This window comes from Macrosteles quadrilineatus, unplaced genomic scaffold, assembly GCF_028750875.1.
Source record: "Macrosteles quadrilineatus isolate MER2022 unplaced genomic scaffold, UCM_ALF_1.0 Scaffold_8__2_contigs__length_117827958, whole genome shotgun sequence".
NCBI lineage: Eukaryota > Metazoa > Arthropoda > Insecta > Hemiptera > Cicadellidae > Macrosteles > Macrosteles quadrilineatus.
This window is the reverse complement of record NW_026542601.1, coordinates 66,948,949-66,975,929: the sequence shown is the minus strand read 5'-3', so window position 1 is coordinate 66,975,929 and position 26,981 is coordinate 66,948,949. Positions and strand designations below refer to the sequence as shown.

At 33.6% G+C, this 26,981-nt stretch overlaps 2 protein-coding genes across 2 annotated transcripts in view; one reads left to right on the top strand and one right to left on the bottom strand.

The window, feature by feature from the left end:
• Positions 1 to 26,981, bottom strand: part of LOC129000443 (glutactin-like) — a 52,755-nt gene that overhangs the window by 7,770 nt on the left and 18,004 nt on the right. Inside the window, exons 2-5 of the mRNA XM_054427407.1 lie at positions 13,229 to 13,393; positions 11,226 to 11,382; positions 9,927 to 10,115; positions 4,472 to 4,662 (exon numbers count right to left, since the gene is read on the bottom strand). Of these exons, the coding sequence (XP_054283382.1) occupies positions 4,472 to 4,662; positions 9,927 to 10,115; positions 11,226 to 11,382; positions 13,229 to 13,393 (702 nt within the window). The remainder of the gene's footprint in view (positions 1 to 4,471; positions 4,663 to 9,926; positions 10,116 to 11,225; positions 11,383 to 13,228; positions 13,394 to 26,981) is intronic.
• Positions 13,866 to 19,880, top strand: LOC128999797 (uncharacterized). Its single transcript, XM_054426477.1, has 4 exons — positions 13,866 to 14,118; positions 15,199 to 15,458; positions 18,430 to 18,800; positions 19,569 to 19,880. Exons 1-4 carry the CDS (start codon positions 13,954 to 13,956, stop codon positions 19,781 to 19,783), a joined length of 1,011 nt encoding a protein of 336 aa, XP_054282452.1. The 5' UTR covers positions 13,866 to 13,953; the 3' UTR covers positions 19,784 to 19,880.

The window sequence follows — 26,981 nt, the reverse complement described above, 5'->3', positions numbered from 1 at the left end:
TTTTGCCCTATAAAACCCCCCATAAACCCCTATTCCCATAGTCCGATCATGCTGGTTCGCAAACTCGTTCGAATAAACGTAGGTTTACACGTTTGTACCAAATTTCTTCAAAATCGGATGATTTTTGCTCGAGTTATTGCGCTAACGGACACATATATATGAATTTGAACGGATGGTGTTTTTGGTCTCTAGGGACCTCAAAACGAAAAAGTAAATCGGTCCCGGGTCCAGGTCTTACCATGAGTACTACGGTAATAGCTTATTCCCTATATGAGAAATTCGCTAATAAAAATGAAAATCCAGAGATAACTTTGTTGAAAGATTATCGATCTCTGTTTTGACGTATAACAAACAAAGTACATAGACCCAGCTCTTTACTTAGACTAGCTTTTGTAAAACTTGTCATCAACCCCTGAGTCTAAAATACAATCATACAGTAAGCCTATAGGTACCTATTGGGATACCACATCAATTGTTTAAATCCGGTTTATTAGATTTTCAATGCAACTTTAAAAAATAAAATCTCAACTCGGAGTTACTGATTTATCCAGTTTCTTGTGACCCTACTTTATTTTTCATTTCCTCTAGTTAGGGGTGCACAGAAGGGAGGTTGATGCTCTTGCGCCACGGGGATTTGTTTTGGGGGAGGGGGAAGTTTGTAGGAGATTATAGGGGGTTTTCATTTTACATATTGTCGAGAGACGATGGTGCTGTCTTTGCGACCTTGGAGTGATGTCCAAATTGATTGTCTGTAAACAGAGTATTGTTTTTTGTTCATACGCTACTTTTTCCCAAAACTTTTGATAAAGATAATTTTACGATAGGTTTCTGGGTTATCTATAGAACTTTTTTTTGAAAAGTGGTTTCAGTTTAGCATTTTTTTTATATGCATATGGAAAAATCCCTCTATCAAAACATTTATTTGAAATCAAACAAAAGTGGCTTATCTATAAAGTTTATTACATTTGTTATTATTTAATCTAAAATTCCATCTCAACCTACTGATTATTTATCCTTTAACTTTTTAAGGTAGGTAGTCTTATTTCTGATACAAATACATGTCTGAATTTAAACTTTATTCTTTGATTAATATCATAAAATGTATCACTAACTTTTATCAATTAATACAAAACCTAAGGGTTTGTATTCATTGCTCGGATGCAGTTTTCAAACAGTTAATTAATGTCCTTGGAAGTGTTTGCAAACTTTTCGTTGAGAAAGTTAGAAATAGCCTGACCATGAGTTATCAGCTTATCTCTGACACACAACTCAGGGAAGTCCATATCTTTAGACCTCAAGACACAGTTCAGATTGACAACAGTCCACACTGCTTGGCTCCTTGTTTTTTAGATGTGGTTTTTACCTTACAGCTAAACATTTTCTGGGCTCTATCAAAATAAGTTTTAAATATTTTTCTGTAATTTTTGTAATACTTTTGAAAATTTGCATCCTTATTAGTCTTAGCAAGTACACTTAATTCTCTTTTTCACGTTACCTTCATCCAGCACCTAATTTTATTCTTGGGCAACTTACTGGAAAATGCGGCGAGGGTATTTTATATAATATCTTCTGATTTTCTACTTTTTTTATGTAGCTGATATTTGAAAGACCTATAACCACACCTATGGTCTGAAACACCTAATTAAATATACATTTTAGATGTTTAATTTTGGATACCTATTCTAGAAAATCACTAAATAAAATGCTATCAATACAATTTGTGACTGTATTTTGAGTAATTCTAGTTGGAGAGCAAAAATTTTAATTAAAATTATACATACCATTAAACCCAAAATCTGCTGTGGTTTTAATTAGTACGGAATAATATTACAACTTAGTAAAAAGTAACTATTTTTATGAAAATTATATAATTATTTGTATAAGGGGCTCTGTAAATTGAAAATGCAATAGCATTCAAAGGGTAAATAAATACTGCAAACTACCACTGCGGTGGGATATTAAGATATTTCCGCCAACACGAGAGACGATAGGTAGTGATGTCTCTGCGACCACAAAGGGATATCAAAATATTGCCGTAATTCCGAGAGATGATGGTGATACCTTCGCAACTGTGAAGGGATGTCAAGTGATATTGCCACGATCACGAGAGGATGTGATGATTTCTTTGCAACCGCGGGAAATGACAAGACATTGCCACGGTCACAGATTATTGCCATGACGACTTCATGATGCAGACAGACAAAAAACTGCATTTTTGAAGAGGGCGTTGGGAGGAAAATAGTTCTATTTTCTTCATTCCTGTAGCAGCTATCTGGTCTAGCGTTTGTCCATTGAGGCTAATTAATTTTTTTTGGGTTGGGTTAAGAGACCGCCCAAATGTTCTAAAATGGCATGGTCATTACATCATTTCAAAACTACCTAACTATCAATCATCTTATTTTATCATCCTTAAAATTTTTGTTTTGGAAAATGGATATTCCTCATAAAAATTCTGTAATGACAGTTACCTGGTGTTTTGGGGTTTTTTGACTTTAGAAAATCCCTTAAATGAATGTTGGTTTTGATGTGAGAAGGGGACAGGAAGCCGTTTTTTTTCTTGTTTTTTCTGTGGGGGTTAAACCTTGCTTTAACCTGCATTTTTGAAGAGGGCGTTGGGAGGAAAATAGTTCTATTTTCTTCATTCCTGTAGCAGCTATCTGGTCTAGCGTTTGTCCATTGAGGCTAATTATTTTTTTTTGGGTTGGGTTAAGAGACCGCCCAAATGTTCTAAAATGAACATGGTCATTACATCATTTCAAAACTACCTAACTATCAATCATCTTATTTTATCATCCTTAAAATTTTTGTTTTGGAAAATGAATATTCCTAATAAAAATTCTGTAATGACAGTTACCTGGTGTTTTGGGGTTTTTTGACTTTAGAAAATCCCTTAAATGAATGTTGGTTTTGATGTGAGAAGGGGACGGGAAGCCGTTTTTTTTTTTTTCTGTGGGGGTTAAACCTTGCTTTAACCTGCATTTTCGAAGAGGGCGTTGGGAGGAAAATAGTTCTATTTTCTTCATTCCTGTAGCAGCTATCTGGTCTAGCGTTTGTCCATTGAGGCTAATTTTTTTTTTTTGGGTTGGGTTAAGAGATCGCCCAAATGTTCTAAAATGAACATGGTCATTACATCATTTCAAAATTACCTAACTATCAATCATCTTATTTTATCATCCTTAAAATTTTTAATTGGAAAATGAATATTCCTAATAAAAATTCTGTAATGACAGTTACCTGGTGTTTTGGGGTTTTTTGACTTTAGAAAATCCCTTAAATGAATGTTGGTTTTGATGTGAGAAGGGGACGAGGAACCCGTTTTTTTTCTTTTTTTTTCTTTTTTTTCTGTGGGGGTTAAACCTTGCTTTAACCTGCATTTTTGAAGAGGGCGTTGGGAGGAAAATAGTTCTATTTTCTTCATTCCTGTAGCAGCTATCTGGTCTAGCGTTTGTCCATTGAGGCTAATAAATTTTTTTGTGTTGGGTTAAAAGGCCGCCCAAATGTTCTAAAATGGCATGGTCATTACATCATTTCAAAACTACCTAACTATCAATCATCTTATTTTATCATCCTTAAAATTTTTGTTTTGGAAAATGAATATTCCTAATAAAAATTCTGTAATGACAGTTACCTGGTGTTTTGGGGTTTTTTGACTTTAGAAAATCCCTTAAATGAATGTTGGTTTTGATGTGAGAAGGGGACGGGAAGCCGTTTTTTTTTTTTCTGTGGGGGTTAAACCTTGCTTTAACCTGCATTTTCGAAGAGGGCGTTGGGAGGAAAATAGTTCTATTTTCTTCATTCCTGTAGCAGCTATCTGGTCTAGCGTTTGTCCATTGAGGCTAATTTTTTTTTTTGGGTTGGGTTAAGAGATCGCCCAAATGTTCTAAAATGAACATGGTCATTACATCATTTCAAAATTACCTAACTATCAATCATCTTATTTTATCATCCTTAAAATTTTTAATTGGAAAATGAATATTCCTAATAAAAATTCTGTAATGACAGTTACCTGGTGTTTTGGGGTTTTTTGACTTTAGAAAATCCCTTAAATGAATGTTGGTTTTGATGTGAGAAGGGGACGGGAAGCCGTTTTTTTTTTTTTCTTTTTTTTTTCTGTGGGGGTTAAAGCAAGGGGCAGTATGAAATGGAGGGAGGGGGCTTTGTGCCCCTGACCATGAGGGTATGGGCACCTCTGCCTCCAGTATTGATTTTTTGCCGTGTAAAATCGGTTTATGTACTTTACGTCATCAATCCTAATTTAGTCTCGGCTGACTATTTTGGAAACAAAATATGCTTATGTGAGAAAAAGTCTTTCAAAAGCAAAATGGATTGCAAAACGGCAGGAAACTGCATCTTTGTCAGCAACAAGATTGGTAAACAACAACCAAAGGTTTTATGATGCAAGTTGGATGTGTTGACACTTTAAACACTAATCTGAAACAAATGTAAGAACGCAATTCAATCTAAAACTGACCAGAAAGTCAGAATGAGCCATGAGCAGCTGGTAGACAGACTGGTTCCTCAGACATTCCACCATCTCCTGGTGAGTTTTCCGGTCACACCTGGACATCCTAGAGATGGTCTCTGCATGTTCCACAGGACTGAAGTCTACTGCCCAGTCGCACAAGGCGGAGCCACTTTGAACGATCACTCGCTGGAACAGGCCTTCATAAACCACCGGCCATTACTTACAACAAACAACCGTTGGATAACTTACAATTAATAAATATTGAAGTATGTAACATGAGCACAAGCAGCTAGGTTTCTACAATATTTTTTGAGAATAGCAGGCTTACTTGAATGGTTTAGATGAGTTCACGTATACCAGATAATGATAAATTCACTGTAGTTATAATTTCAAATTGTTTTTAAAAGTCTCACACTCCAGTGTAAAACAATAAGGATTATCTGATAACTGATACTGAGTTTACTACAGTTGATATCCATTCATAGCTCTTAATAAATTACCTTGACCAAAGAACCAAATGAACTTAATAAGTAACAAAGCCATCACTGATCGTCTCATTCATTCAACACAGCCTGTGATTCACTATTTGTCACCTTAAAATACACACCCGCCTCGTATGTTGCCTTTGTAAAAATCTTATCTAATTTTATTTCTACTTTGTTCCCCTATAATTGATACAGAAAAGTTCTCTAAAAGAAATTTAGCAGAGAAAGGTAGGAGGATTGAAGGAGAAAAATGTAGGGTGGGAGTGGTCTTTGATAAGTGGTTTTGGAGAGCTTAATATCAACATCTTCAAGTTTAGTTTTTATGAAAATATCCATTTAGTGTCCCCTTAAAAAAAAGTTTTTTGAAGTGATTTCTCTGTGGGTGTTTGTATATGTGTGTGCGTGTGTGTTTGTGGACTCATAGGCCTACAGATCTACAGACTACACCTTTGGTCCAATTTTGATGAAATTTTAAATGTACCAATCATATATTAATCCAGTAACCTAACGCATTTTACCTTGCATGAAATGGGGTAGTAGGTTTCTTTTTTTTATGTTGTTTGTAATAGTACCGAGATGCTAAATCCAAATTTTCGACCTCGGCGACCTTCCGGATCACCTCCAAAAAGCTTAAAAATCGGTGGAATTTCGCACTATTTTTACGTTTGTCCAATTTTGACCCTGAAGCATCACTTTTTCATAAAAAACAACCATAACCATTTTTAAGGTATATTAAATTACCTACCATATAAGACCAAAATGGTTATTACAGGCCTAATAGTTTTCAAGATATGACTCCGCAAACAACGGGTAAAATTACCAAATTTTGAATTTTTTTAAAGTTTGGCTAACGTTAACCCTAAAGCATAACTTTATCGTTATTTTTCATTGAAACAACTATAATTACTTTGAAACTGCATTAAATTACTCACAATTTAAGACCAAAATGGTGATTATAGGCCTAACACATTGAGAGATATGCCTCTTCAAGGTTCATAAAATCTTCCATAAATGTTTGTATTTTAAGAATCAAGTTGTTCAATTTGGTCAAATTTTATAAAAGAACCATAATAAGAATATAATCAAATTTATTTCATTTCAACAACATATTAATAGTTTTTTTATGGAAGAAATCTATTGTAATTAAAATGTTTATACTATCAAGAGGAATTGATATAAAGAATGAAGATGCAACAGTGAAAAAAGGTTTTACCTTTACTGTCGTTCTGCCATGCAATATATTACTTCTTTTATGCCAGGAGTTACTGGCACTCATCAGGACCTCCTGTCCTGTCTGGGCTGTATGAATTGAGAAGTACTGGGGGAAGGACCAACTTGTTCAAACTACAGCACAGACACTAGAAGGACATGCATATAGGTATCCTTACATGAGCCTGATAACAGATAAGGAACTCTTTTACACTGGATCTGCCTGCCTGCATGCTAATGAATTTTCACAATTTCTTGATAAGGAATAAGATTAGAGTGAAAATTTAAAAACATACGTTTTTAGGAAAAGCACTTTTAAAACTTGTTGTTCCTTTTTGTGAAACTTTTTTTATTTTTCTTATTTCATTGACATTTGAAGTTTCATAAAATGTCCATGGTAACGCAATATCTTTGGTGATTTTTTTTATAGAGCATCTTTGATGGAAAGACACAAAATTTTGTCACGACCATCACGGACATAAAACTGAATATTAAAAATAGTTAATATTATTTTTAAAACTATGATTTGCTATAAATTAATTTACTTTTATGGCCATTATACAATAAACAGCTCACTAAGCTGTTGGTATATTTGGTCTTTCTAGAAAAAAATAAAAAAACTCAAAAAATTGAAAAAAACAATAAAATCTTTTTAAGTTTGTATAACTCAGAAAAAACTTACCTGAGTCCCGAAAAATCGTAATGTTTTTATAGAGGTGTGCTTCTTTTGTGTATATAACATTGAAATATGATGATATTTTAATTTTTGAAATTTGTATGATAGAAATCATAAACGCGATGGTCAGGGACAAGTGGTATGGTCGTGAATTGTCTGGAATAATATAAATATTTCTAAACAATCCTTCAATTATATTGTTAGTTATAATAAAAATATGTGTTTCAATTGAACTAAACTGTTCAATTAAGAATAATATTTAAGTTATTGTCACGACCAAACACAGTATAATCCATAAGGCTGGATTGGTCGTGAAAAAATCCGCGGTGGTCGTGAAACTTTGGTTGTGACATTACGTGTTATTTGGCTCTGTTCTAGCGGTAGCCCTGCACCTCATGTTCGAGGATACAAAGTGGATTTCTAGGTTAATGTAGCAATTGAAATATCATATCAACAAAAATTAACACCACGTCTACTTCATCAAATGGCTACGTACGGTCATGGACACACCAAAATTACAAAAAACACAAACTTACCTTTATTAATCTTGTAACTACTTCTTTCAACACAAAACGACTGGCACAAAAAACTTGACGTACACCCCGAACTAGTCTCTAAAACGAACTGACACAATTGACGCCAGGCTTGCCACTGTCGTGCTCCAAAGTTGAAAATTTTTCCCAAATGGTCGTGACGCCAAATGGAGGGACAGACTTATTTTGTCATGGTAGTCAGTTTGCAATGACAATAAAATTATAATATGCTCCTTTTTTGTAAGTTTAATAACTATTGATGACATAAAAATATGGCTTTATATATTTCGGCATGAATAATTAGTCTAAAAACAGCGTGAAAGTTGGAAAATGTACCCTAGGGACACGTCATGGTCGTGAATTTCGAGACTTTAAAAATACGAAAAAAATACCTAAAACCTATTGAAAACCAAATAAATGTGTGTAACATGTTGCCCCCGTACCAAAAAATATTAAAGCACATAATAATAAAGTACAAATCCAGTATCTACGAAGTAAAAGGCCAGGGACATGAAAACGTACGTTTTTAAATTTTCACTCATTAAACAACCTTTAGGTATGCTATACCTTTAAGAATTAAATCAAGAGGACGAATTGTAACAAATTTTGAGAATTTAATTGAAAATAAGACTAATAATATGATTTTTTGGGTGAAAAAGGTTGTCTCAATTTGAAATTTCAAAGTCCTATAACTTTTGAACGCCTCAACCCATCAGTATGGGATTAACTGCAGGATGTATATAATTCAATATCTGACCAAAAAAACTATATGTTATCATGAGTCATATCATGGTTGTTGGTAGGTAATAGTGACCACAGGTGTCCATAAGTCCCCTTGGCACTATGTGGGTGGTCTTTAGCTCTTTCCTGTGTTAAAACTTAATGCCTGCGTAAACTATAGGTTTTTATTGGTATTTTTTGGTTTCTTACCTTGCTCCAACTAGTACTCTTTTGATATATGAGGTTTTAAAAAGTCAATTGTGATTAATTTGAAAAATATTAACAATTAATGTATAGTTTGCACAACAAAACTCGCTTAAATTCTTGTAAATCTTACTTTGTTTTTGAATTATGAAGCAAACTATTGACTTTTTATAGTCTCAATTGGTTTTATACCATTAAGTATATAGTCCTCTAGTGTAATGAAGCATTTTCAAGCGTTAAAAATATATAAACTGTAAGAAAATAAACAAATAAAGTAAAATGTTAGCAAAAATAATTTCAGTATTTTGTTTACGTAATGTTTTTCACTCATTAAATATGATTTTTTTGTCAAAGTTAGAATTGTATTCCATTTATATACTCTTTGTGTAATTTAAAATACCATAATCCTATTCAAAATTATTAAATTTAAGCTTTTTGCCATTTTAAAGTTGAAATCAGACAATCTGTTACGCAAAATCAATGTTTACGTAATGTTTTTCACCTATTAAATGAGCTTTATTTTTATATCTTATTGTTGTCTTTATTTTATACACTCTTTACATGCAATTATAAAATCCATAATTGTATTTAAAATTATAATATTTAAGCCAATTTTAAGCATTTCAAAGTATAAGACAGAAAAATTGTTAGGCCAAATTAGTTAATTTACATAATGTTTTTAACCCCTTAAATGGGGTTTATTTGGAAAAAATACAATTGTAATCCTTTTATACACTCTATATGCTATTACAAAAGCCATATCTGTATTCAAAATCATAGGATTTAAGCCATTATTAGGTATTTCTATGTTGTAAACAGTTTAATTTAAAATCAAAATTACGTAAGAATAAATAAATTCGTTACAGGCCTGTGTTCTATACCCGAGAACCATTTATTGTAACAATGTACGTGTGTGTTTATGAACATAGATACAATAGATTTATTTCCATTTAAAAATAAATTGTTATAACACAATCTGTACTCGAAATGAAATAAATTTGTTTATTTCTTATTATGGTTCTTTTATAAAACTTGACCAAATTGAATAGGTAGCTTGAAAGTTGAATCTTAAAATACAAACATTAATTTTATGAACCTTGAAGAGGCATCTCAATGTGTTAGGCCTATAATCACCATTTTGGTCTTAAATTGTGAGTAATTTAATGCAGTTTCAAAGTAATTATGGTTGTTTTAATGAAAAATAACGATAAAGTTATGCTTTAGGGTTAACGTTAGCCAAACTTTAAAAAAATTCAAAATTTGGTAATTTTAGCCGTTGTTTGCGGAGTCATATCTTGAAAACTATTAGGCCTGTAATAACCATTTTGGTCTTATATGGTAGGTAATTTAATATACTTTAAAAATGGTTATGGTTGTTCTTTATGAAAAAGTGATGCTTCAGGGTCAAAATTGGACAAACGTAAAAATAGTGCGAAATTCCGCCGATTTTTAAGCTTTTTGGAGGTGATCCGGAAGGTCGCTGAGGTCGAAAATTTGGATTTAGCATCTCGGTATCATTACAAACAACATAAAAAAAAGAAACCTACTACCCCATTTCATGCAAGGTAGACCCTGATTTTTTAACAAGGTTACTGGGTTATATAAGCAGAGGAAACAGATGTGTTTATACACACCAGGAGTCACTAAAGGACTGGCCATGAGTAGTGTGACGCCAGCAGCTCCGGAACTCTGTCCGAAGATGGTGACTTGACGAGGATCCCCGCAGAACTGATTCACATGACGATTGGTCCAGTGAAGCGCCATCAGCTGATCATGCAGACCCATGTTTCCAGGGGCTTCCTCGGTTCCAAACGACAGAAAACCTACGAGAAATACAAATACGTTAATAAATTTACAAGCAAGTTAAAGTCTCAGGTAAATTAAAACTTAAATCAACAATAAAAATTGTTCATTTTAAAACGCTATTTTTTTATTTGCTTTTAACATTTTTTAATCATTTTGGGCATTCAAAATCAAGTAATGCCAGTCAAACCCCTATCCACTCAGACACACTTTTCATTGAGCCAGGTTAAGTGTAAGAAAAGTGTAAAAAGAAAAGGCATATTTCTTTGCCTGAATAAATAAAGATTTTTTCATTTCATTTCATCCAATGAAGGTACTTTCTGACTATTGGGATGCTGTGTAAATATAGTATTAATGTCGCCGGTTTTGGTTTATTTTGTAATAAAAAATAATATTCACATAAAATACTCAGTTTACTTAATGGTTTTTAACTACAGCTTTATTTTAGTCCATCTAATGATTGTTTTTGTTAGTGATGTAATTATATTACTTCAAGTCCAAGAAAATGAATGCAAGTGAGTCAAACACACATTATATTGAAAGGAGCTCGTTACACCTGGCCAAAAGTGTTGAAAGATAAGTCAAGTCAGTGTTTTAAATGTCCTTTTCAACTCTGTTAACATATAACATACCTCCTTTTCATTTTCTGACAAACTTTGTTTTAATTTCTAGAGTGTGTTTTTACTTTTCCATGATTTTTAATCAAACCAAAATTTGTGTTTATTTGATTGATTTAATTTATTTAACCACAGTACTAGTACAGTAGTATGTTCTTCGAACATTTTTTTTGTGACTATATGGATTCTCACAAAATGAACTATGTAGCCTATGTTTAATGAATATGTGTATTAGTATGATGGTCACATACTAAATTGTAAACTAAAACTACTAACTACACCAATGCAAATGATAAATAAAAGACACAAGTACTAACCCCAGGAAATATCAATTATGGAATATTCTTTTACAAAAGATTAACATGGGGAAACTATCTACTGTATGTTTAATTTAATTTTAATTCATCTAAGCCTTATAAACAACCTTCATTCATTCATTTCAAATTCATCTGTTCAAATGTTAAAGTTAGTCTGTAATTTATTAACAAACAATTTGATTACTAGGTTACATACCTAAAGGTCCCAGGCGATATTGAATCACAACTAGGACTATGTCTTCCTCCAGAAAGAAATCAGGAAGAAAATCTCTGGCAGACCCAACTCGAAAACTTCCTCCGTGGATGTAGAACATGACAGGCAAGTACGTGCTGCAAGTATTGTTGAGAGGAACCTGGAGTAAAGTAAAGATGAATAGGTAAATTATATTCAAGTAAATAATTCATTTGCATTTCAAAACACATGGAAAATAAAATAACCCTGATGTAGAAAAACCTGCAGACTAAGCAAAGTACGTGTTTTTTTTTTTTTTTTTTTTTTTTTTTTGCTACTAGCAGCTGGCGTACAAAATTTGTGATATATTTGAATTAATTTACAATTTTCTTCTGCTCTCTTCAAGGCATCTTAGGAAAATTACAAAATACTAATGAAACATACCATGAAAACACAAGATCTAACGTAAGTGATTTTTTCTTTACATTTTATACAAATAGCATTACAATATTTTACTTGAATTCACTAAAACATCATCAACTGTAACGATAACACCATTTTCGTATGGTTGTAAACAAAATTGTACATGGCCATCTGTTTTGGTGTAAACAAATGTACATTTTTTAAAAGTTCAGATTATTGACAATAGAATTCAGCACAAACTCTGAGATTGTAAAAGCCTATAGGATGAAGGGCTTTCACGGGATATCATCCCAACCTGCAAAAGGCACATCTAGAGGATAAGAGGTTTAAATTGATACCCAATATGCCAATGAAAATAAATATTTAGGGGTCGAGTTGCTGAATACAAATATCCAACAAATTCTTTTAATAATATAGATAGATAAGTTTATCGAGTTTATTCAATCAAAACCCTAACTAAACGTCCCTTAGTAGATTTGTCATTTTTAGTCTAATGCCTACAGGAGCATGTTTTTCTACCGTAACATTTTTTCTGTTATTTTAATACCATATTTGAAATAAATAAACAGATACCGTAATTAGAAGATAAAATTATTATGAATTATATGAAGACTGGGACGGGTGGCGTCGTCTGTAATCTAGCTACTAGGAGGTCACGAATTGTGGATATTTATAGGCATGCACTGTGGATGCGATACTCCCCAGTGTGGATTAACGTCCGCACGGGTGAGTACTACGACTATCTGCAGTACTATCCTGATAATTAGACCAATTCATAATTACCAAGGCAAAAATGTGGTTCGGATTCCACTAAACTGTAGGTCCCTTAGTTGCCATTAGCTGTATGGGCTATTAATTAACAGCTGTGTCTAAGGAATGTCGGCCTTAGTCACTAACAAGACTACAAGATCGCGCCACTCATCCTACACTCTAAAATACCTACTTTGTATGGTTGCCATTTCATAGAACAGTATTTAACAGAAACAGTAGCTAATTCTCATTTGTCACAGCCAAAATGTAAAGTAAAATCATAACATTAATCCTAAAATAAAAAAACACTAAATTTGGTTGGCACAGTCACCAAACATGAACAGGCATAAAGAACAAGCTTTATAGAATGAGAAATCTGCTTGTGTCAGTCTGTGGTTCAAACGAACTCACAAAAGAAATACCGTAAAACTTTAGATAAGCAACTTCCAGCAGTTCCTCCCTAAGGATGGATACATCAGTGAGCTTAGCTAGGTTATCTGTAACAATTAGAGGCCAGGTACTCATAATAGATACACAATTTTTTTCCTAGGACGCTAGGCACGAGCCCTGGATTGTTTTTCACATTACACCCAGGATAGATCTATGGGTTTCGGCATTATCACTTAGATAAAATCCATTGATGATTCGGCGGGATTTCAACCCAGGACCTCTGGGCCCGCGCTCTAACCACTAGACCAGCTGGCTCCCTGATAGATACACAATAAAAATACATTAAAAAACCAAACACTGATATTGTGTAATCAGCACCTGAATTTCCTCAGGTAAGCCAGCTAATCTCAATCCATATTCAAAATATACTAATGATCCACTAAATTTTCTTTTAAAACATTTACCCGAGGCGTGTAAATATTCAAATGCAAACAGTCCTCGACATCTTCATTCCTCTCGATTCTCTGCTGCAGCTCTAGCAGTTCCTTCTCGTTGTTGGCTTGAGGGCATTTGTTTCTGAACACAGTAGCATTCAGGACACCACTCCAGCCTCCTGACGGGATCGGCAGCTGAAACCAGATATAATTAGAGGTTAATTGGTCTAATTGATTTAATTGAGCCTCTCTGTTTCATGGTAGAGTTGTCAAAATGATATTTGATACTTTTTATCTCTATTTTTCATTTAAATGGCCGTTTTGGTTGAAAGAGAAAGAAACAGATTTTTTACAGTACTAGTTTTGAAGAAGGTTTGAGAACCTAATATAGTCCTAATCTATGCAAGACCACAACGAAACTGCTGCAAAATAGTTTTTCTTTGTTCAACCCTGATTTTCTGTGACATTAACCATGGTTAAGTGAGGATAATATCAACTTAGACAATCATAAGACAGATAAAATAATAAACCAAAATAAATTTTTTTGTATCATAGAATTTTCTTTATTTATTTACTTAGGTACTGAAATTTTACTAATCATGTGTTTTCATGGAGTTTAATTTGCTAACTTAAACATGTCAATTATCAACATCATATGTATGTATAATTTGTAAACAATAACCACTTCCATCCAACAAAAATATTTTGAAGAAACCGTTATGTAATTTAAATTTTTGTTTTTTAAACCTGAGGATATGGGTGTACTATTGGCTGTAGTGTTGTTAAGTGCAGTACAGTTTGTGCGGGGTGCTTCACAATGTGTGGAGATTGTGGATGCAGGTTTGCTTCCGCTTATCAAAGGTCACATTGGAATCCACTTCTTCGTAACTGTGGTTAACAAGGGGAATGAAGCGGCAGAGGTGTGTACCAAAGAATGCTTCTTATTATGTGATTGCTTTTACAGGTATTATATTTAAAGCTTGGTAAACCGTTAATGTTTAGATACCGGAGTGGAAATCCCATCTATATGGACCAGCAATGCTGTAGCCAATTTTTTTCAAATAGAACATAAATGAGTGAGATACTCTGTATGATTAACTTTTATGATACAAGGAATGCTAATGTTTTCAATACGCTGACCTTATCAGTTTTGCTTATTATGGGAGTTAAATCAGTAATAGACATCAAACTCCTATAAAGGAGACTCAGTAGGACAATTTTCTTTTTATCCTAAAACTGACTACATGGGAATGGATGGGTGTCAAATTACGTACAAAATCGCTTTTTGTTTTAGATCTATTTGATTTGTTTTTATGTACGGTTTACACTTAACTATGGAATCGTCAGACATGGTTACTGTAACATGGGCTAACCTATAATGGCTCCCCTAAGTTCAATCACAATTATTTTAGAGACATAGGTACCATAGAAATCAAAGTCAAACACTCTCTTTAGAACAGACCATTTGACATAGTCTTAACTCAAAGACAAAATTGCAAAGAATAAAATGCAAATAGCAGCATGAAAAGAGCTATAATATTACTTATGAGTTAAGATGAACATTCAACTTCAATTTGAAAAAAAAAAACTTCACCTTACATATACACAAAAGCTAAAGAACCTTGGGCTCCTCTATGAGATTCTTGTCTAAAACACCCCACACTACCACATCTCACAAATTGATATTCATATTGAATACACTGACCTTCTTAAATATATTACAAACTTTTGGTGGTAAGCAAGACAATTAATGTTTAAATAAATTAACACATTCCGCCTTCATGGAAAACATCCCCAAACACTTTTTCTTTACAATTTAACCCCAAATATTACATTACCAAAGGCACTTTCCTAACTTCAACTACAGAATTGTTCGATTACAGGTTTAAATTACAGCAATAAATTTTACTTGAGAAATTACCATTATTAAAACTGTAAGAAGTTAGAAGATCCCTTGTGAAAATAAAGTAAAAAAAAACTGTTAATGAACATGGTTTCAGGTACAAGTGAGCATGGTCCAGTGCTGTGAGGACTTCCCAGGAGGACAAACTGACTGTACCAACATCCACCTCATCCCAGAGACAAGAATAGTAGAGCCTAACGTGGACCAGAACTTCACTCTCATCCACCCGACACTCTACCCCTACAACAGACGAGGAGAATGTCTGCTGGGAGTGCATTACATGTCGTCATGTAACCGGTCAAAGGAGGCGCTACAACACATAGCCTTCGACACGGCTCTCAGCGAACAAAACGTCAAGTAAGATCAATTGGCTATCAATACGATCAATAATTGCGTGGTTTTAATTATTTTGTTTTGGCACAGTCTTGTGTTAAGAGTTTTGCCATTGCTATTTGCAATGAAAGAAACACGTAAATGAAACATCAGATAAATACCTTTTACTTTGAAGGATTTTTTAGATGAAAGATAAATTAATTTGTCATTCCGCTTTAAAAGTCTTCATCACCCATGGGGTGGTTACGTTTTGGTCATAGGTTTATCTGTCTTTATGTACAATTAGCTGTAACCCGCAGGCTTTGCCCCGTTTAACTTCTTAATTTTCAAGATGATCTCGTTCGCATGGCTCAATCACGTCCTGGTTGACGTTCGTTCGCCAGGCTCACTCACCTTTAGGTTGGAGCTCGTTCGCAACGCTCACTCACCTTTAGGTTGGAGCTCGTTCGCTGCGCTCACTTGCCTTCAGGTTAGCTCGTTCGCTACGCTAACTCGCCTCCGGGTTGAAGTTCGTTCACTACGCTCACTCACCTTTTGGTTGCAAATTAGCTGTTGTCATAAATGTAAAAGAAATAATAGTGCTGCACCCTGTTGGTAATCCTTGTAACTTTAATGCTATTGAACATCATAGAACAGAACCAACTTGTTTAATTGAAACAGCTGTTAAGATTCATTAATTCCATTTCCCATAAGGTTAACATGGGAAACTCCAGAGCCACTGAGGCGGAGCCCAGAGGTCGGAGGGTAAAATCCTTTCTTAGTGAGCGTCTACTACCCAAAAGGAAGATGCCTGCCAAGTTTCAGGTTCCTAGGTCTTATGGTTTCTGAGATTTCGTGATGAGTGAGTGAGTGAGTGAATGAATGAGTCAGTGGTATTTGAGCTTTATATAGATAAGACCCAGAGAACAAGATCTTCAGCAACAGTTTTTTTTTTCTTTAATAGAGAGTAGTTAAAATTATAATTTGACACTACTAAGAAATAGCTGTGATTAAAACCACATTTTTGTAGCTACAGAACTATTATTTGGACTGTATCAGGTCATCATAACAAAACAATTGTGAAGTGTATCTTTATTACATGCTTTGTGCTGACAATATTTTCTAGGATTTCACTAAAAAATCTAATCAGAACCTTTTACAAACACTTTACACACTAAATGATCACACATTACAAGGAAATAAGAAATTACCGGGTTATAATCATCTGCTCTTGGCGATGCAGGAGGAGGTATATCTTTTTAGGTGTTACTAAAAAAAATTGAGTCATGTATATGTTGGCTAATCTATACTATTATATAAAAATCTAATGGTGTCTGTCTGTATGTGTATTACTAATAGGTGCGACAACTACTGAAACAACCTGGCTTAAATTTTACAAAAATATAGTTACAATACCAAGGACCATTATAGGACTATTCACACTTCAATACTGACCGTGGGTTTTGCCCCTTTGGCTTTAAAAGTTCTGAGGTGAGGATTTTAAAAGTAAATATTGATTGGTCACCATGGCTGCAATGAGAATACTCACAATGTTTACATTTGCTTTGACATTTCAAAATAAACAAGAACTGTCAAATTGCATATTTTACAATTTAAGACAGCTGATCTAATGAAATTAAATATAATATTTTGGACAATTAATTATGTGGTTGGTTTATTTAATAAAAAAAAAATTCAAAGATCATTTATTCAAAAACTATGTCAATGATTATAGAAATAAAAATAATGGCTCTGCTTTCGATTTTAAAGTGTTATGAAAATTATGTTATTGATATATTGTCATGGAAACAGTAAGACAATTAAAATGTATAGATGTTTTGTATGAATTTAGAGGCTACTTTAAATAAATTTGAGCTGCTTAACATGTGTTAGATTAACTTAACATAACTTGCACATAACATTTTTTTTATTTTTATATATACCAGTATATTTAGGTAAATTTAGTTATTGTGTTTTGCTAAACCTATGCTTAAATTAAACTAAAGAATATCATCAATAAGCAAATTGTTCGTCGTTGATTTTTGTGTTCTAAAATCGTTTGTATATGTGTAAGTATATTTAATTATCAAATGGTAATACAAAATACACTTATTTTATGTTAACATAGCTTTCAGTTCCCATTTACTTTATTTGATAAATAACTATGGAACTGATTAAAAGAACTGGTTTGTATATTAAGTTGATTGTTGATATTTTTGTAGAGTAGAATCAGAGATGCAATGAAACATACTGTATTTGCTATTACATTTTTTAGTCCTTGATGCTTTGATAATCTTATTACTTTTGTCTTCTGTCCTTAATGCTTAATTTTTTGTTTAAATTTTGTTATAGTATATATATAGTTTCTTTAATATTTCAAAAGACTATTGATAAGGCACAACAATATTTCTAAGTTTATAACAGCTGACTTAGTTTTGCTAATGATTTATTGTGAGTGAAGAAACTGAAGATGGAAGGATTGGTGATTTAATACGAAGAAGAGTGAAATTAAAAACATGTTCATTTAAATTTAATAATTAGTATTTTTGCAACTTCAAAGTTGAAATTTAAAATGTCAAAAATAAAGAAAAAAGTATGTAATTAAGGGAGATTAAGGTAAATCATGTATGTGAAAGTTTTATTCAAAGATTTGGTCAGTTTTTCTCATATCAGCCTACACAAGATTTAAAATTATTCAAAACCAAAATGGTGGTATCCACTACTAACCAGATTTAAAAGTTATAACTTAAACGTTTCTATTAAGGCCATGAAAGTTGAATTTTGTTTCTAAAAGCCTTGGTGGATATGTAACTAGTATACGCAACAGATGTAAAGATTTTAAAATGTTTCTATTATGTGTTCTCTTCCCGTTGCAAAGCACGGGTACAACAGCTAGTCATCAATAAAATTTGTATAACATCTTCAAAAATATGTTTTGCCCAGCACGCTTAGTAAAACTATATTTAATTCACACATCAAACTATGAAGAATGAACACCAGAATTGTATTTTTGTAGATGCAGCATGGTCAGAGGCTTCCCAGGCTACATTGTAGAAAGTCCACCCTGCAACTCCTATGACGAAGATGCTCTGAACAACTGCAAAATGGTTGACTGTCACATGAAGTACTTCGGGCTGCGGAGTTTCTTCAACAAAGCATCCAGAGTTTGTGAGCCTGTCCCAGCGTGTCTGCCTAGCAAAAGACGAGGCATGCCAGACGTTGTGTACGATGTGGCCAGCAACCAATGTACTGACATGAACAGCTGTTTGGACGAAGAGGATCTTCAGCATCTGGCTCACGCTGATCTAGAACCGGACTGCTTCCCTTACTCCAGCAGTAGGATGGCGTATCTGGATTGTCATCGTGGGGCACTCAGCAATGTTTCTGGTTGGTGATGTTTTGACAATGTTAAACGACAAGTTTGAGGATATTTCATATTATTAACACTTTGAGTGTTGATGACGGGAATTCTTCTTCTTCTTCTTCACCATTGCTTAACATTGAAAAATCTCAATTTTCATGTTTAGACATGTCGACCGCACTAATAATGTTAGTATACACACATTCTGATGGACTTTGTTTATCGCCTTTCTAGCGCTTTTGCAAGAATATGTTTTCTTTTGTGTACTTCCTTCTGAGGTTGTCTCTTGTGTGACAATGTCAATCAAGAGTATTATAATGTGATTAAGTAATCGAATGTACCCATGTTTTGTCACAAAATTCTGTTTTAATGAAACCTGACACTTCAAATCATGGCAGTTTACTTTAAACTCCAAGGGACACTCAATGATAGTGTGCTTCAAATTCAAACGCACTTCCTATGTTATAGTTTGGGCTAGGAAAATAATATTTTCAAAAGACAAAACCTTTGAGCAGTCTTGAAAGCTTGTTGCACCTTTCTTGAAATGATATACTAACCATTTTGGAAAAAAACTCTTGGCTTACGAATACATTCAGAGAAAAAGTATGGACGATATAGAAATAACTTGCAAAACCTTTTTAAACTTTGCCCCTTCAAGGAATCTTCTTTAAAAGAATTTTAAAATGGCACAAACTTACTCTTGTCTTAAGTTAGTTGTGTGGCAGTACCTTCTGCTTTGATGTAAAAAATTTAGAGATTTAGAATCGATTTGTAATTGTCCGATGTTTTGTCAGGAGAATGTGAGTGTGAGCCAGAATTCCAGTCGGCAGAGATGCCAGACGAGCCAGGTAATCCTCGGACCCAGATCTTCCATTCCTGCAACATCGACACGTCCTGCTGGGCGCTCTCTCGTCTCCTCTCACCGCCTGACACTCAAATGATGGTCATCGCTTTTATTCTCGCACTGGTTGTGGCAATCATGTCCTTGGTTATAGTTCATCCTTACTGACGAAACCAGTAACTTTGCTGCCCTTACAACAATCCTTGGCTAATTCATAATGGTTTTAGTGCCATTACAGACTTTGTCTTTTCAGTTCCAATTTTATAGTGAGTTTTATTTGGGTTTGACTCATATTTGCTGATAAATTTGTGCATACATGAGCTCTGACCATGAATTTCAATATTCACAAACATTATTTGAAAGTAGTTTCCAATCACAATAATTTGTTTAAGGTTTCTGAATTTGGAAACCTTAAAATAATTTTTATATTATAATGGAGAATGTTTCAAAAACATACTTTATGTGTGGCATAAATTAATAATTTTTATGGTGTAAATAATTGCTTTATCGGTTTTTGTACTTAGCATTTTTTATGCTTACTGTAAGCTAACAGTCAAAACCCTGGTTCATCATTGACTGCAGCAGCTTCACGAGACATCCTATCTATCAGGACCATCAATTGCTAGATTTTAACTCAAAGAAAACAAAGCTACCGTTTAATAGGCTTTTCTTGAAACTATTCACTGCAGAATATATGTAGAATAATGTAGAATGTTTATTAAATAAATAATCATAGCATGTAAAATGAGGACTATTTAATGTGTAATAGTTCAATACTTCATAATTTAGTGTTTGTTCTATTAATGGGAAGCTACAACCAACACAAAAATCAAGAAATATGTGTATAGTACTTATTTCTCAGTTTACTTCCAAAATAATATTTATATCGATTTGCTATTATAAACAAACCTGTTGACTAATATTGATTCATAATAGTAATATCAAGTGAAGAGCTAATTACTCTGTAAAGTTCATCATAGATACGCTGCAAGGCATACTGACGTTTCAACCATTCAATCTATTTTGCTAATTTGAAGAAAGTTTGATGCACTTCGCCAAACCAACAAAAAATTCAAGTTCAATTAATGAAGTCTTTTGACATTAATGAGTTTAAATATTGCAACAACAAATATCTATGGTAGGAAAACACAGTGTAACACGAATAATAAACACAAATGAATTAGAATAATATATATTTTATGATATATTTTACCAGAAATGTTTTCTTACTAAGTAAGAGTTAACAAGCAGTTTTGCTGTGGTTTAATGTCATATTTACACTATAATGAGTAGTTTTGTAAACAATTTGTATTAATTACGATCCAAGTATAGGAAAGGCTCCACATTTTATTGCTTCTACAAGATACTTGTTAGCCGAGTTACTTTCAATTTACTTAAAAGTTCAAGTACATGAAGGATTAGTTTCTATAAATTTAATCACACATTCACTAAGGCAATAGCAAGAACAACAACAAGAAGTGGATTGTAAGTAACACACCATTGTTTTGTATGCTGAAGGTTTCTGCAGCATTCAACAGAAGGTGTCTTTTTACTGCCTCACCGTAAACTCACACTTGCCCAAATATTTAACACGACTCGTGTTGTGGGAAATGTGGTTCTACAGGTAGAAGTGCACCACTTTTACAGTTGGTCTTCATAAAAAAATGCCAATTAGGTGTTATCCTATCACATTACAGTTTAATCCTAACATTTAAAAGAAATGCATAACTATAGCTTACACTTATCTGATTAAACTGCAAATAGACGTTTAACCTAAAAACAAGCTCAAGGAAATTACATCTCAATACATGTTGAATCTAATGTCAAAGGTTGATGTAGTTAAAAGTCCAGGTTTTGATATGTTTCTCAACAAATGGTTCTTAAATACAATTGGTTTTGTAAAAAGAGATTAAAATAGTCCTAACCCCACCATACTATACCATAATACCAGATTACCACAATATAGCGGTTTATAACATACCTAATGTTAGTTAATGTTCATTTTAAAACGTTGAAGGGAGTTAAAGTTTTGAAGCCTAGTCGTTTACTTTGTCATTAAGGACAGTTAGTTGCATACGTGTAGGTGAAGAGATAGGAAGGAAAGAGACATATTTAGAGACAGAAAGATCAGCTTGGTGATGTATGCTTGCTCACGTTACTAGCCTTATCTACATAATAATAGTTACAATGTAGTCTTTGACCTCAGGGGCAAAAGAACACCAGAGTATGCCTCGTGTGTAGACTCAGAGATAAAACATGACACCTAGGAAAGTTTGGTGACTAAAAGGATTTTTAAGGTATAGAAAAATGGTTAATTTTGTAACTAAGTTGAGGCATCCCTGTAAACGTATTAATTAGGTATTCTAAGCTATAACTACTAGACCGGTAGTTTTCTAAAATATAATTTAACATCCTAGCTACCTACAATGTTGATTCGGTTTTATAATTTGCTTCTATAAAAATATTTTCACTGCCACGATTTGTTCTAACACAAATTTTATCATTCCCTTATATCCAAATAAAATAGATCATTGAAAAGTGGGTGTGGATATAAAGCACCTCTTTGACTCCACATATAAATCTTAAGTATTGACATTTCGTTGATGTAACGATTTTCTGTGTCTGAATAAATTATATTGATAAATGAGATCAATACTAGGGATAAACCGTAGAAATCTACTGTTACTGTTGAGGTTTCAGGCAAAATCGATGATAAATTCTTGCTATTTTCGCGTTGTTCGTGATTCAGCAGCGTGCTTTAGGTATTTTTTTTATTTTAACCTTAGAAAACAGTGGTATTGAGTTAACGAAATGAGGGTGTCGAGATGAAATATTAAAACAAACTCAACATGAAGTTGTAACTAGTTGATCCTAGGTCAGCAGTAGCAGTACTAGAGTGAGATGTTGGACTGGGGAGAGTGTTGGGATGGAGGGAATGTTATTGCTCTTGTTTGTACTGATTGAACTTGTCCGTCATTGAATATACAAACGTCTTGACCTCTGTTCCTCTTGGCCCATACACCAGGAACAAACTACAACAATACTGTAACTCTTTATAGGTCTACGTTGGTTTGAATTTATACACTATGAAGTCAAATCCACGAGAATACATTATTTATTATGAAATGTTGGTTTTGCACAAAATGAAACAGTTTAATCTTTGTTTTTAATACCTGGCAAGCACAAGTATACATTCTCAAAATGAGGCGTAATAATTTCAGTATATTTTTTTACATGACAACATTTTTATGTTGTGTATGCCTAGAACTATTTATTTTACTTTATTATAGTGGAAAGGTCCAATGCCTGTTCTTGTTGCTATCTTAAAAGAGAACCTTTTTTTAGATAGCTCAGTAATGGCCAGATTAAAAATGGTAATTTTGTCTTTGTCTGGAAACGATCTCGTATAGAATTGAGCCAACGACCTTCGGATTTGAAGGCGAGAACTAAATGCTCTCGGCTGTAGACTTTTGTTGTTAACAAATCCATTACTATTTTTTTTCTGTTCAGTGATTTACAGCACCTTTTTAGTAATCCTTACTCTATAAATATAACTGTAGGCCTATTTGATCATGTACCTATTTGATCATATTTTATCGTACAAATCTGCTGTCGGTTAGTTTACAGTATAATGTTAGTGCATAATAGTTTTAAGGGATTAATTAAGAAGAAAGAAAGGGTCACAAGCTCACCAAAATAGATAAGTTAATATTACTTTAAAGACGGAAACTCATAACCATTGACTAACATAATTTATAATAAGGTTCTAATGAATGCAAGATTACTGTAGGGGTAAAATCATCTGTAGCTTTGTTACTGACTAAATCAAGCTATTTATTTAGCCAGGGATATTAATTTATGAAAAACCTATAGTTCAATGTCAGCTGGGTCCTGTTGCAAACCATCATAAAGTTTCTGTTTTGCTCAGGCTCGAACCGGTGACTCATAGATTAATACTGTTAATACTGTTCTATGAAATTGCGACCACATTTCATTTCCAAGCGAGCACAACTATACTCAGCTAACAACACATCTGCTCACGACTAGAAGAAAATATATCATAATACCCCCGCCGCGCAGCAAACCTGCCGTCTAAGCGAATTTCCATTTGGCTGAATTGATTTTCAATCGATCTATTTAAATGACATTAGGTTTAACGAGTACCTAGGTTTGCTGCTACAAGGAAACTAATTAAGTGTGTGTTTTAAGTAAAATAATTATTGCTTAGTAGAAAATGAATATATTTGCCAAGTTCGATCAAAAGATATCCATAAACAAGCAAACTACAACATTTTACAATATTCTCCATAAGAATAACATGGGAATTTTCAATTTACAATTTTTTTAGTTTTCTCCGTAACCAATAACCGTACAAAAACACTTTGATTTACTGAATTGTTTGTTTTTTAAGCTCTTTAAGAAGGTTTAGAGAAAAATTGGGAAATTTTGTGTTTTGAGGGTCAAAAGTGAGAAAAACCAATTTTTACCCCATAAAACCCCCCATAAAACCCTGTTCCCATGGTCCGATCATGCTGGATCGCGAACTCATTCAAGTTTATCCCGCCTTACACCTTCAAACCAAATTTCATCAAAATCGGATAAAAATTACTCAAGTTATCGTGTTCACGGACACATATATATATAAATCTATATATATATACATATATAAAAATTTGAACGAATGGTGTTTTTGGCCTCTGGGGACATCAAAATGAAAAAGTAAATCGGTCCCGGGCCTAAGTCTTACCATGAGACCTACGGTAATAGCTACTTCCCTATAGGGAAATTCGCTAAAATCACATGTACAAGTAACCAGATTGTGGTTCAAAGAGTTTCCACATCGTTTACAATGTCAAATCAGTGTTTGTTGGTAGTGGCCAACATTCACGTGTACACAGCAAAGCTGGTAAACAAACATTATAACAGTCTGTGGCTAACTGTTGAACAAACATACACGTTGGGGGGGGGGGGGGAGGGGGGTTTAGCTAAACATTTAAATCATTTTAGTGGTTTTCACGTCCATCAACAGCTTTAAACGGTTGTTTGTGTTGAATAGTACAATATTTCACTTTTTGTCCGAGCCGTGTAGAAATAAAAGTATGTATTTGATTAGTATGAAAGATCGCGCCACTCATCCTACACTCATCTCCATTCATAATTGGCTTAAAATACCTACTTTCGTTTGGTCACCATTTCAAAGAAAAGGTTTAACCAATAAAGTCAAGTAAATAACAAATCACAACTGAAATGCAAATGGCTAAATTCTCAGTTGATGTATTTCGATTAGTTTTCGTTGATTCTCTCAAATCTATCCCTGTGTAATTTACAGATTTACTCACATATGCAATACTGACAAATGTGTAAAAATATTACTGAATAACGTAAAGGTCAGACAGATTACGAATTAAATAATTTACTAAAATTTAAACATTTTTAAACATACTAATGAACGCGAAATAACGATCACATATTATAATATATGTGTATGTATTGGCTAGAGAATTATTTAGATGATAAGGAAAATATCATTGACTCGAAACAACTATAAAATGTAAGGAAAAGTATTATTTTTCCAATAGGGGTGGCTGTATTTTAATAAACGCATGAGTCATACAACATTTCGATATATTTAAACTGAAATAAACAATTACTTGATTGAAACAATTGAAATAAGGATAAGGACCAGTGTGCATTAGACAAAGTCGCATAAAAGATGTGTCATTTGGCAAAATCAAAAATATTTTTTAAATTAAATGTTTGGTTAACATTAAAATAGATATTAAAATATATGATTACGATGGATTACGATGTGTTGGTATACAAAATACTAAGTATTCCTGTATGTGCCGGAAATAAAGTGTGAAGGGAAATACGAACAGATTTACGGCTAACTTGTCGCTGCGCTGGACCAGCCCTAATCTGACACTTGACCCTAATCCAATCTGGGACCAATTACGCGTCGCCCTGTGACCAATCTACAACTGAATACGTTAGCTTCTCTCTGACGTTTGCCAACCACACTGCGTACAAACATATGGCTATGTCCCATCCATACATCCTAGGCTCTAGTCCACATTACTTCACACTAGACCTAGAAAATCACGACATCATTTCATATCACGTTTTTGGCAATTGTGGGATTATCCCTCTACTTAACCACTAGACCAACTAAACCCCGACCCTACGTTAGGCCTACCGTACTGTAAAGTAGCGTTTACAGTTCCGTGTGCAAACAATACTATTCCACCTTCACATCAAGACGCTTTGCTCTAACCTGTAACAGTTTTACACATTCCTACAGACGTCTTAAAAGTCCATAGTTTACAATGTGTAATTTATTTTACAACTATTCACTGTAATATGACCTTTTGTGATAATCCACGAGACGACTTAATCGCGAGATAAGTCAGGATCAATTCCAAATGAACTGGGATATATCCTCAATATAACATAGATGTATTGTACTGTCGAGACATAAGGATAAATGCTGTAGGAATTGTGATACAATCATTCGTACACACCTGGGTACCTAAACCCCCCCCCCCTCCCAACTATTGGTTCCCTTCCACCCCTTTCCCCACCCCCACCAAACCCTACATTAACCCTACCTCGCCACCCGAGCGAGATAAATTGTCGTCTGCAAATCGTTCAGATTATCCAAATAGTTATTGGATTCAAATTGTTCAGCTGGTTCACGAGCAATGTTAAACACCTATGATTTATGTTCCTGTATGACGATAATAATTAATTGTAATACTGATACAGCTTTGTAATTGTTTTACTACCGTAATATTAAAGGATTATAGTAAAAATGTAGCTCGTTACAAATTATTATTGTCAATTAATCATTGAGATGTGGACACCACTAAGGTGCGTATAAACCCAAATATGAGTGAAGGATGATTGTATGAGTAGTAGTGAGATGATCTAAGTAGCTTTGTTACTGACTAAGATCAGCTGTTTCATTAGCCAGGATCAATCAAGTAAAGACCATTTTAAAGAGTGATTATGCTAGGTAGCACTAAAAAAGTTAATGAGTAGTATTTATTTCTTCCGATTTTATTACTATTATTTCTCAATAAATAACAAGAAACCTTGTGTAGTAGGTAGTCTTTCGTAGGACAAACAGTTAACTGATTTTTTTTATTAATGTACTAATGTACACTAGCATGGAATTATAGACAGTTGTATGTTCACAGCTATCCTACTAATATTATAAATGAGAAAGTTTGGATGTATGGATGTATGGATGGATGTATGGATGTAAGTTTGTGACAAGTGAACGCGAAAAATACTGGTCGGATTGGGCTGAAATTTGGCATGATGATAGCTCACATTCCCGATTAACATATAGGCATATTCTTAT